The sequence below is a fragment of the Didymosphaeria variabile genome, assembly GCF_027946475.1.
Source record: "Didymosphaeria variabile strain IMI 356815 chromosome Unknown scaffold_1, whole genome shotgun sequence".
Taxonomy (NCBI): domain Eukaryota; kingdom Fungi; phylum Ascomycota; class Dothideomycetes; order Pleosporales; family Didymosphaeriaceae; genus Didymosphaeria; species Didymosphaeria variabile.
In genome coordinates this window covers 1,728,480-1,740,544 of record NW_026611620.1, presented here as the reverse complement: position 1 = coordinate 1,740,544, position 12,065 = coordinate 1,728,480, and the positions used below count along the sequence as shown (strand labels likewise).

The 12,065-nt window shown below is 53.5% G+C and overlaps 4 protein-coding genes across 4 annotated transcripts; 2 read left to right on the top strand and 2 right to left on the bottom strand.

Moving 5' to 3' along the window:
- Positions 1–891: 891 nt before the first annotated feature.
- N0V89_000556 (uncharacterized protein) lies at positions 892–1,998 on the bottom strand (the record flags this gene model as incomplete). The annotated part of the gene is made up of 1 exon (XM_056209377.1): positions 892–1,998. The coding sequence occupies one exon, from the start codon at positions 1,996–1,998 to the stop codon at positions 892–894; it is 1,107 nt and encodes a 368-aa protein (XP_056076199.1).
- A 3,665-nt stretch (positions 1,999–5,663) lies between these two features.
- Positions 5,664–7,205, bottom strand: N0V89_000555 (uncharacterized protein; the record flags this gene model as incomplete). Its single annotated transcript, XM_056209376.1, has 1 exon — positions 5,664–7,205. The coding sequence occupies one exon, from the start codon at positions 7,203–7,205 to the stop codon at positions 5,664–5,666; it is 1,542 nt and encodes a 513-aa protein (XP_056076198.1).
- A 2,202-nt stretch (positions 7,206–9,407) lies between these two features.
- Positions 9,408–10,382, top strand: N0V89_000554 (uncharacterized protein; the record flags this gene model as incomplete). Its single annotated transcript, XM_056209375.1, has 1 exon — positions 9,408–10,382. One exon carries the CDS (start codon positions 9,408–9,410, stop codon positions 10,380–10,382), a length of 975 nt encoding a protein of 324 aa, XP_056076197.1.
- Positions 10,383–11,240: 858 nt separating this feature from the next.
- N0V89_000553 (uncharacterized protein) lies at positions 11,241–12,027 on the top strand (the record flags this gene model as incomplete). The annotated part of the gene is made up of 3 exons (XM_056209374.1): positions 11,241–11,380; positions 11,433–11,648; positions 11,709–12,027. The coding sequence occupies 3 exons, from the start codon at positions 11,241–11,243 to the stop codon at positions 12,025–12,027; spliced, it is 675 nt and encodes a 224-aa protein (XP_056076196.1).
- Between the last annotated feature and the right edge of the window lie 38 nt (positions 12,028–12,065).

The window sequence follows — 12,065 nt, the reverse complement described above, 5'->3', positions numbered from 1 at the left end:
TAATTGACAGAAATAATGAAACCCTGCGAGTGTCTGTGCAGGCGCACTACATCTGTAGCAGGCTGTCGATTCCGGACCGGTGCACGTGATGTATCTTCGATGCCAGGAAAATTGGTGAAATGATTTTCACCCTGTGGGTGGGACTGCTACGTAACGTCTGGGCCTGCTCGGACTAGACGGCGGATGCAAGATTGCGGGCTAGTGAAAGGCGACGTAGGCAATTCCCACTCAAGCTCCCTCTCCAACCACACACACAGACTGATAGCTCGTCTATGACCAGGTAAGCGGCGAAAAGCTAGGTGTTCGCTGCGATCCTGTTGCGAAATGTGGTGGCATACTGGACCCTGCCGGGATCGAGGTACTGGAAATGAATTTCCACAAAAGTATTCCCACAGACCATTGAGTGAATCCATATTAGTGGGAGTGAAGTGCCAATTATAGTAACGGCTTGTACAGCAATCTACAAGGACCGCAACTACGGAACGAGCGGACTGTATGGGAACATCTGCGGGAATTGCATTCTCTTCCCTAATGATGATCATTAGTATGAGACAAGTGTTACAACGCATGGTGGAATGAGCAAGTCTCGTTGCCTTACCGAGTTTACGGCTCAACAGATCAATACTATCACCGTTGCGAGAGGGAAGCGAGTTCGCTTATCCCAACGGATGAGTTAGTGAAACTGTCATTGATGTTAAGCGGTCGTACGGAAAACTAACTGAGTAGCAACAGTGTAATACCATGTTCAATTTTGATTCCAGTCGTTTGCCATGACCATAACCTTTAGACTGAGGATCTACTCAACTACATGATGCTTATGAAAGCCTGAACAAGTTCGCTGTTGAGATTCCCAGCTTTTCCTTGGAAGACTAACCCTCCATCATTGTGCACTCACTCTTCTTTCTTCGCCCATTCTTCCCACCTGCGCACAACCTCATCTGCCACCTTCAACCAACGCTCTCGTTGCAGTATCCCACTGCTCCCACGTTCGTCTTCGGATATAAGATCCGGCTCTCCCAGTGCAGCGGCGGTCTCCGTATGCACGTAACCTAAACCGTACATGCTAGGCACTGACTCAATCTTGACACGTAGATTGAGGTACTCAGCATACGGCACGATCAGAGGGTACCAGCCCAGCTGGCGGTCCGTGAAGCTAACCACGAAGTGACGCCCATCTTTGAGCGTAAAGATGTGAATGCAGTGAGAATAGCAGGATTCGTGTTTGGGTTGGTAGCGGTATTCCCCAACCTGCAGCACGGGGCTGTCGACGTCCGCGTACATCAACTTCTCCAAAAGCGGTGCAAGTACCAACAACGAGATGTGGCACTGATTCACGGTAAGTAGCACCTCTTCCAGCAGGCCGCGCTGCTCTGTGGACAATGCGTGCGATGCTAGTGACATACCCGCTTCATCGTAAACGCGGACATTGGTGATAGCGGGAAGCGTCGTCTTGTTTCCGGGAATGCCTTCGATAATCCCGAAATACGTACGCATGCCTGGGAGATCGATTCGCTCGATACGATCGCACAGTTCTTCGCGCCGCAGTGTGAGCCAGAATGCGTAAACTTTGCCTACGATGTCGTGTAGGAAGCGCAGTGGGGCGTCGGCGTCGAGGGCGATTCGGCAGATATCGCAGATCCGTTGTGAGAACTTCGTGGTAGGCGCAAGAGAGGTGGGTTGGTGGCAGAGAGTGCATCGAAAGGGTTCGAGGATGAAGGGGACTCCACTGATGTCAATGACTGATTTGTAGGGGACCAGCGCAGCCGTGAAGTCTTCTAATGAGATAGACTTATTGGTGATATCTTTCTGAATGTTCGTGTCACTGGGTGTAGTTGCGTTGTTGTTCCTGTTGGCATGCAACTCGGTTTTCTGCCCGTTGTTCCGGACGTCATCTTTGGAGCTTTCCTCATGGGTCTGCCTGGTGCCGGCGTGGTCTTCGTCGTGTTCTGGGTATACGTCTCCTTTTTCGCCACGTTGATGACAGTGGCGGGCCTCCATTTCGGCTCGGTATGAAAGTGAATCAATTGAGGTTGCGGTTAATGCCAGCGCAGTTGATGATAATATTGGCTCAAGCGATTTAATATAGAGCGAAGATTATGTTCCCCGTAGGGGCCAATGATGCGCTACCCCTGATGCATCTAGAATGATAGGTGAAAGATCATCATTGAAGTCGGGTTGCGCACGGGCCTAGGGTGAATGGATAATTGATCTAGGTTGCGCGAGCTCCAGGAAGAGGAGTAAGGCCTCATGAATATTCTCCAGATTCTAATTCAAACCCCAATTGCCGTACTGTGAATAAATCAAGAATACGGCAAGGTTAACCTCAGGTCTGGACAAGCTAGACGCTGTTCCAGACTGATAGATGCATCACGAAGCATAATCTTGGCAGACAATTCACGGTATTATTGTTGTGGGAGAGTATTCACTATGGCCTCCGGGCGAGGCACTTGTGAGGAAATAGATATGGCAAGTGGTAAGCGACACAACGGATGCTAGACACATCCACGATGTGGGGAGCTAGATCGCGGACTACTGCACGGGGGGTTTTTTTTTGGTGAAAGAAGAGGATCCACGTAGTTCATATACTGAATCCTTCCGAGGACATACAAGGGGGACCATTGAGAGTCCAGTGAACGAAGTCTCAAGGGTTGGTGTTGATCAAGACATGTTAAACCGCAAATTGCTGTTGTTTATGCTGAGACAGAGCGTATGAGCCATTTTTTAAAAAAATCCGATTCGTCCAAATACCGAGCATATAGGGTTAAAGAATCTTTCTAAGCAGGTCGCGTGGCCCTCTGCCTTGCGATTTGTAAAATGTTTCAACGTGACTATTAATAAAAGTCAGGGGTGTAAGAGTGATGCATTATCGAAGCGGCTTGAATTACCTATAATCAACGCTAAGAAGCTCCTGCCGAGCATATACAGGCCCCTGCTTCAACAACAACTATGTTCCTGAAAATCAGAGAAGGCTTCACCGAGATGATAGACAAGTGTATGCTCCCGGAAGAGGAAAGACAGCCTTATTCACTCGGTTTGTTGGATATTTTACATAGCCGTGTAAACTACGAGTCCACGAATCTGCTTTTCTAATTCTGCAACGCCTTCCTGAATACAAGTCGGTTCTGTGAGGCAGTCACGCAAGGCTTCCCAGACCCAGAGCAATGGAAGTAGAAGATTCAAACTTTCTGACCGATGAAAAGTAGCCAGATGGTCCGTACGTCAAAATCCTTTCGAGGACCTCACAAATGCTTTAATGCCGAACGGCGCCTCTTTCACGAAATCCAGAGAAATGTATGATGGAATTTCGTGCTATCTGATAAAACTGGGACAGGCGGACTTCACTTTGAAGTTCACTGAATCAGGTTTGATCCTATCGAAATAAGTCGAACGAAGCATTCGAAATCTGTAGGTACTAGATCCATCCTGAACATAGACGACCTACACGAGGTCTCAGGCGACATCCCCTCCGGAAATATTAGTGCTCACGCAGCCAGGACACTCAATGAAGGACAAGGACAAGGACGAATCCCCAAGATCTAGAGCCATGGAAAAGTGGAGGCAGAACTTTTGCAAAGCACCGATCTTGCGATGTATTTTCTTCTCGGTATGCCCAAGTTTGAATACGAGAATCTGACATCGGAACGGCCGTGTGAGCACATTTTGGACCACTCTGAATGCGAGACTAGCATTGCCAGGTCATCGTTCAGAAGCACTTCTGCCAAGCTCATTCACCGGGCCGTCTACTACTAGTGTGGCATGCTGCAATCCTCATGTATACGCCATGCTCGTGCATACTGTCTCGACCCAACAAGCAGTAAGCCCGTGGAAGTCTACCACCTGCCGTCTACCGCGCGCTTGCATTGAAGTTGCTGCTGCTGTGACTTTGATCTATGACGCGGTAAGCTGTGCCGCATGTACCCGGATCTTACCTGCCTTGATCGAGTGTCAGCCCACAGCTTCGGAGAGCAATGTGTAGATACTGCCAAGCATCGGTACGACGCTTGGTAGACGAACAAACGGCAGCTTTCAATATCCATTACGTGAGAGCGTCATTGATGCATTCACCCTCTGGACCGTCCACGTTCCAGATGTGAGGAGCATAACAAGCTGGACAGCAATATGCTCCACCCCAGCTCCCTGCGAGGATTCTTCAAACGATGACACCTCGGCATCAGCATGTGTCTCAAACAAAGAGTAACCACGATGTCCAGGCTGCACGTGTAGAACCCATCGGTCGGTCTAACAAAACCCTCCGAGATGAGTCCATCCGCGGATCCGATGTACTCAATATAGATACGCGAGATACACTGCTGCTACTGCGTACCATACAAATCACATATCCTGCTCTTGCCTACCCGTGTGGTATGCAAGTGCGGATCACACCCGCGATCCAGGACACCGTCCTGATGCTCCTGCTCCATCGGGTTACGCCCGTCCCAAGGTACCACCGTCGAGACGCTTACACGCCTTCCTCGTCGAGCGCCAGTACAGTAATAGGACGCTCGCTAAGAGCAAGCAACGGCGGCGGTACATAGTACATGCTTCTATTATTACGTCCAGCAGCAAGTTCTTCCGGCGGTACATGGATACATGGATACATGGATACATGGCAGGAACGTTGGTGACATGCCGCACACGGCAAAGGCAGGACGCGTGTCAGCGCGACCATGTCGCGCCCGTAACGCATGCCTTATCTGGCAGCGCGACCAGACCCACATGTTAAGCTTTGCCCTTGGTATTGCTTCACGGCCTTGAACAAGACATGTGGCCTCCGAGCACCTGCCTCCGCGCCGGAGCCAAGGTCTTCCAGACAGCATCTCGTCCTGTCCCTGGGGCGCCGTGCCGCTGCCGTGCGATACACAGGTCCTCAGTCGGTCAGCCAGCTCTATGCGAAACCGCACCCGGTAACTCCGCCGTGCAAGATAAGCGAGGGAGACGAATGGGCGTGATTCCACCGGATTATTCCCGCATCGCGCACCTTGGTCGCGTGTCGCAGGAACAGAAAGGGCAAGGGGGAGGTGCGCACGAGGCCACCGTTTGAGCAAGAGTTGGACGACCGGATTCGCGCGCAGGATGCATGTTCCTGGCGCCCACGACACTTGGGTGGGTGTGCGCGACGGCGGCGGTTGACAGCCCCCATGCAGCAATAGCGCTGCACGCACTGCAGCGTTAGCCCAGCAAATACGGGACGGATAAAGGCATCCAAGAGGAAAGTCTGCGTGGTTGAGTCAGGCAGGGTTCGCTGGTGGCAGCAGCGAGCCAGCGAGCCAGCGAGACGGAGTGCGCGTGGGTGGGCACGTGTCTGTTCGTGCCGTGGCACCGCCTAGGCCCGAAAAAGCAACTCGTCCACTGTCAAACTCCGTGACGAGACAATGGCCCTTCGCGCGCCCACTCGTCCTCGGCGTCGACGAGTGGCGCTGCCTGCCGAATATTGATGCCATGGGCATGGCACCAGCATGGGAGTCGTGATACGTGTCTATATCCTTTTTCGGCGCTTGGCCAATTATCTATGCGGGCGTGTGGTATCGTACATGCTTCTAGACAGGTGTGCGAAAAGCACGGGTATCAAGAATGGAAACTAACGGGACAAATGAAAAACTCTATATGCGAGGAACCCGTCATGCTGGATATCGGACAAGAAAAATGCACGCAGTAGAATCAATTCAGATAGGTGACGTAAAGAGAAGTTGCTGGTCGTGGTGTTGCTGTTGTTGCCCATGCTGATGCTGGCTGCCTGCGCCCGCCGGGTACTGTTGCACGTGCATGCTTGATGCATGGTGGTGGTGGTGAGGGAATCCCCTTTCCATCTGAACAGGGCTCTGGATCTGGAACTCGGGAGTCATGTCCCCGTGCATCATACGGTGGTCGGGTTGCGACGACACTGGACGTGACCCAGGTGTACCATGTCTGCTCAACCGACTTCCAATCCTTTGCAGTGGCTTGGAAATCATCTGCCCGAGCGACGGTCGTTCGTAGTAATTACTCTCTTCGATCTGAGGAGGCGCATCGAAGTAGCTAGGATAAAACAGATTCAATGGATTCGATGATTTTGCTGGATCCACGAATTCATGTGCTTGTGCATGTTCGGTTTCCATCATAGCCTGCTGCGGTTGCGGTTGCGACTGCGGTTGCGGCGGTGGTTGCTGATGTTGGTGACCAGGATTGGGCATCTGTAATGTAGGTATGGGTTGCTGTATGCTTTGCTGAGACATATCGAGATACGGTTCAGACGTGTCAATGTCCATGTAGCTTATGCGACGCGAGCTTGTGTCAGGTTCGGGGCCGGGCCCATCGTCGAAAGGTGAAGAGCCACAATCGAAGTTTCCATCGTGAGGCGATGCATTGCTTGCCCTAAGCAGCGCAGCATTGACAGCAGCAAGGCGGCTCCGTGAGATGGTCGCGTTCGGGTTCCCGATGAGGATGTGCATGCGTTGTTCCCGAGACAGTCCGTCGACATTAGGCACCGAGTCCCTGCTGGGAACGACAAAACCTAGTGGCGGTTGTTGTTGGCTCGGATCTAACGATATATCGGATCGCAAACTTAGCGCTGTTATCAGAACCTCCTCTCGACTGGGTCGCAAATCACAGCACTGCAATTTTTGGCGTAGTATTCGCGTGTTGTCCGGACACCAGCTGATTTGGGATCGGCTTTCCCGCAACCGTTCGTTCAGACATGCAATCATCTCTTTCCACGTGTCGTGCAACGCCTCTTGACGGATTAGATTACGGATGACGTTCGAGTATTTCCACTGATCAAAGGTTGAACCATTCTTCATGTGTTTGGCAACATGATCGCAGCGCTCGTCCCATCCTATGCTAACCTCTTTACACTTGTCGAAACCACATCCGAAAACCCTCCTTGGTAGTAACTGGATGCCGATGTCTGTCAGAGATGGTAGCGGTCGTCCGGAGTGGTACCGTTGGTGATGCTTTACAAAGTCTTTTTGGCGATCGAATATCCGGTTACAACCGTTCACAAGGCACGGCCAATCCTCGCCTGTTTCGTGCATCCTCATCTCGTGCTTTTTCCAGTCCGACTTTGCCTTGAACGTCTTCAGTGTTTTCGCTTCGGCGCAATACGTGCAGAACATGAAGGAATCGCCTGACTGGCTTGCTCCCCTATCCGTTGGAAACGACGCGATACTCATATCCTCGTCTGTGGGCGTATACGCAGACTCCTGCTTCGGATCAATAGGACTTTCCATTTCGGATGCTGGTGTGAGGACTGTTGGCACGGGGCGCGTTGGGTCCAACGTGGGTCGTGTAGGATCTAAAGAAGATGGGTAAGAACGAGGCTCTGTCCGTCTGGGCGTCGCTCGGGAACGCGAGGACATGGATGACGATGATGAGGCGATGGAGGGGGCAATGCTAGACATGGTAGAAGACAGTGTGGACGTTGAGTGGTTAGATTGCATGGACAAGCGCGAATGATACGAAGTCGTTGTTGACGTGCGAAATGACGGCGCTGGAGAGCGAAATGACGAGCCGGATGAGGCGGTCGTCGATATCGAAGACGCTGTGTGAGAGGATGCGACGGAGCTGCGTCCTGGGCTGGGTCAGCTACTTGAGGCGCGTGGCCTGCGAGCGAAACGTACGGCTTTCCATTGCCTGCTGGAACATCCTGTGAATCATGTCTGGACGATGTCTCGCCAACAGCGCCTCGATGTGCCGCATCGAGTCCTCTGGGATATCTAGATTGTCGTCCATGTTGGCGAGCGCGACAGTGATGGTCTACCGATGGGCGTGGACTGGAGTAATGGAGCTACACATTCCTTGCCAGTGCTGCCTGGGTGGTCTAGCTGGCTGTGGGGGTGCTAAAAAGCGAGTCAAACGCTATGCTCGGCCTAGAGAAGGGCTGGAGTGGCATGCGCGCACCGCGATGGGGATATAGGGGTGAAGGAGTGGATGAACGTGTTTCCGGTAGATGGGTGCAAGCTCCTGTTGGTGCGACCAGGCTGTTATATCACATCATCAGAGCAGCGGGGAGCGCGGGAGGGCAATCTTCTAGAAAGCCCGTAGAAGAAGCTAAATTGCGTCTTTGTTCGCATGGTAGCTCGCGGCCCCCGGCGTCAACAGGGCCATGATCCTTGTCTGAACCCAAGTCTGGGGCAAGGCTGATGATTTCGCAGCGCGCGCCGAGTCCTAGCGCGTTTGATGCTCGCATGGTCTGGCGACCCGCGGAAAGCTCAGAGCTCCAAGGTCGATGGCGCAAGAGCGTCGCGAGAGCCACGGCGGCGGCCTTGACGCTCTCGAACGAGGCAACGGGCTGGTGAGGCCGTGAGAGCGGAAGAAGGCGGAAATGGGAGTGAGCCAAGCGACGGGGGCACTATTCGCAGGCCCTGGCGGACGGCGTGGCGGCACACCTATCACAGCAGCGCAACTGAGCACTTGCGGCAGATGTCGACGCTAGGCCTGCTGCTGCAAGGGGACCTGGAGCCTGTCGTTGGTTCTTCGGATGCTCCAAGGGTGATGGTGTGCGCGCAAGTGACATTGATCCGGCGACAGGGCCAGAACGAGGGGAGCCTCCGAGAGCCTCGGTGTCGCACCCTTCAGCTGCCGATGACGGCAGCCGGTGCCGTCGCGCAACGGCAGGCTCCCTGGGCTCAATGGAGAGCAGTATACGCGGCCGCGATAGACAGCATTGCAGGACTGTATTGGTGCGCCTCCTTGTAACCGCTGTGGCGACATCGTTGCTGACGCGCACAGTCCTCGCGCACAGGCTAGGGCTCGGAAAATCGCTTGCTCTAGGGAGCGACATGAAGCGCGTCCGTCGATGCAGTTCGCAGGAATAGGCAGGTTCCATGGGTATGCGCTCGTATTCTGAGGCGACCATTGTGAGGTGTCTGCTGCCGCCGGAACGCCCACGCGCTGCGAGAAGACTGCACTCATCGAGCCCCTCGTGAGCTTCCAGGTGCGCCTGCGGGATGCACCTGGGATCCATCAGGTACCTCCACCCGTCCGTCTGTGTGTCTGGAGATAGCGCGGATACAGTCGAGTGGGCCGCTGGGATGATGATTCTGCAATCTCTAGGACTGACGGAGGTGGCCTGAATTTCACCTGTGCCGCCAGACACCCTCGAACGCATGAGGAAGGCGCTTGGCACCGTGCTGATGCGGCGAGTCGTGACCACGACAGCGGCTTTGCCCGTTCGAACGCCATCTGAGCGCGACTGCGTGTATCAGGTCCAGCACTGAGCGGGAGCATTTGGTCCATCGAGTCCAGGTCGCGTCCAGGGGTGAGAGAAGGGCACGTGACCTGGCTCCTGCCACGCGTTCCGTTGAGCCTTGCACGGACGCGCTAGCTTGCCGACCCGATCCTCCACACTCTCAACCCCACTTCCGCTCGCATCCGTGGGGGTGCCGTTGCGCAACCTCCCTTCCGTCTGGGACGTCTGGCCACGAGCCACCATGTCGTTTCAACGCAACACGCACGGCAGGCTAGCCGGCAATGAGGTCGAGACGGTCGATCTCACCTTCTCCTCGCCTTCGCCGGAGCCTCCGCCTAAGCCTCAACAACACCAGCGTCATACAGGGCAACAGCGACTTCCAACCTACCTCAATAAAGAGCAAGGCGCAACGCCAATCAGGACAAACGGCGCATCCTCGAGTACTTCACGATCTCAAACTGCCACCAACAACCCCCAACCTCTACCTTCAGTCTCCGCGGCCCATCTTCGCCAGATCATCAACAGCAGCCCTCCTCAAAAAGTCGCCGACCTCTTGCTCGAGCTTTGCAAGTCCTCGCCTGCACTTTCCGGAGCAGTTGCGCGCGGTCTGGCGCCCCATTCGATTTGGGCTCAGAACACCATTAGGGACTATCAAAGGAGGGCTAGACTGCCACGGGTGAAGTCAGAGTTAGGGAATCCATCGTCATCCTCAGCAGCAGTTCCAAGGAAGTCTCCCGTCAAGCGCAGCTATGGATCGCCCAGAACTCCTCATCCGAAGGCTCCTGTAAAATATGGCATAGACAGCCTTGAACCCGATACTGATGACAGTCTGAGCGACCTGGAGGTGCTCCTTGAGCAACCTAGCGGCTCATCGAAAGCCAAGGCCGTTGGCGGACCGTCCTCCTCGACCTATGGCGCCACCGCTGATCAGAATCCAACACAGCCAGCCTTGTCTGTCAGGATCAAGCCTGAGCCGAAAGCCAGCTCGGTCTGTATGCAGTGCAACAAACAGATCCAGCCGGAAACAACTTGTTATTTTCATGTTGGGCGCACAAAGACGTCTACGCAAGGCACCCAGAAAACCCAAGTTTGGACTTGCTGCAATGAGCCATTGAACTCTATCGGATGCTGCTCAGGGGACCACATTCCTCTAAGAGAGACGAAGCTCGATCCAGCATCCGCATCAACCGGCCCCAAAAAGCCTAGACTAATCTAGTCATGCACAAGGGCAGGAGTTGAGTACAATGTATTACTCAATGTTGAGCGCTACGCATACCGATAGTACTCATAGTATGGTCCCCTGGCTGGATTGCTGTGTGGCCGTGCGTGGGTAGCGCGTGGCGCATGCAAGGGATACCAAGACATAATGATCTGGCCTCTCAACTAAAACTTATCTTTGGGCATCTCTCGTAAGGATGGGCGGATGGTGCCATTATTCATTTTCGAAGCACGGCGTTATTGGGGGCTTGATCTGAGGTTTTGTCTACGGGCATTGGATATGGCGTGAGGAGATTATACCATTATCTTGAACCAAATTGTAAGGGGCCACTCTCTTCTCTTCACAGGAATGTGATGGTGGCAATCGCGACAGATTGACCCTCACACGCGTGGTTGAACCCATGGCCGTCGCATTCCAGTTTCCTACGCCACACTGCAGACTCAACCCAGCGACGCCTGTTGTAAGCTTCCAGAACGCAGGCTAGCGGTTTACAATCTCTTTTTCATAAGGCTGATCGTACATCATAAGTTGCGAATGAAGTTTTGCTGACTACAACTTAGAGACTGCTCTGCTTTGACCTCGAGCGAAGCACCGAGAAAGCGGTGAGCTTCGCGTGAAGAAATTACCTTATTCGAAGTGACATAACCGAACGGTAACGCCAAAGCAAACGACTTGATAGAAGCGTCTCGAGTCGAACAAAATTACAGCTTAGTCAAACACAGCGGTGTATCACTGGCACCTTCCCTTGACTTCTCTGTCAACTCATCTCGCACGATCAAAATTGTTTCGATTCTTGAAGTTACTTAATTTACTTTGACCTATTCTCGACGGCATAACCAGTCCGACTTCGCCAGCATGAAGAAGATCACCATCCTGTCGCTCGGTATGGTGGCCATTGACGCTGTGCGTGCGGCTTCAGCAGCTCAGTATGAGGCGGTTCCAGCTGTTGTTATTCACCCGCTCGAAGCCAAATGGGCCCTCCACGTGAACTCAGTGTGAGTTGCCCCTCCCGCAGAGATTTCAGAGTTTGATTGACAGCTCCCACAGCTCAGGAAACCCGCCCATGTTCAAAGACCGTCCCATTGTTGGCCTCACCGAGTGCACTATCGACGGCGTGCCTCAGAACCACACTCCCCAGTCGACAATCCACCTAGCACCTTCCTTCGGCCTTGAGAACTTCACAATCCATCCTCCGTCCGACCCCGTGATCGTCTATCTCTCAAAGTTCGGCGATTCGGAAGGCTCCCGCTACAGCCTCGCTGGGTACGTCTCAGCGTCTCTCGTGTTACAGACCTAAAAATCAATTTCGCTAACTTTACGCAGCGTTTATCCAGACAGCACCAACTGGCTCGACATCTACTTCGTCGCAGAGTACGTTCTCCCCGCGCCGAATGACTTCATCGTCATGGGCTGGTCTACTATCTTCGGGGATCGCGATTGTCCGCAAGGTCTTCGCTGCGACACACTGAGCTGGATCATCCAACAAGAGGGCGAGAAGAAGATCCTAAGGCCAAGAGCTGAAGCGGGAGCTTGGGACGCGGTGAAGACGAAGGAAGGCCGTGGTTGGCGCGTTGTCTGGAAGGTGGACAAGGCTACTGTGCATCAGGAGGTGGAGATCTTAGTGGTGAGTGTCGACAGGTAAACCCGTTGGTACGCGAAGGGATAGATGTTGTTTGCTGA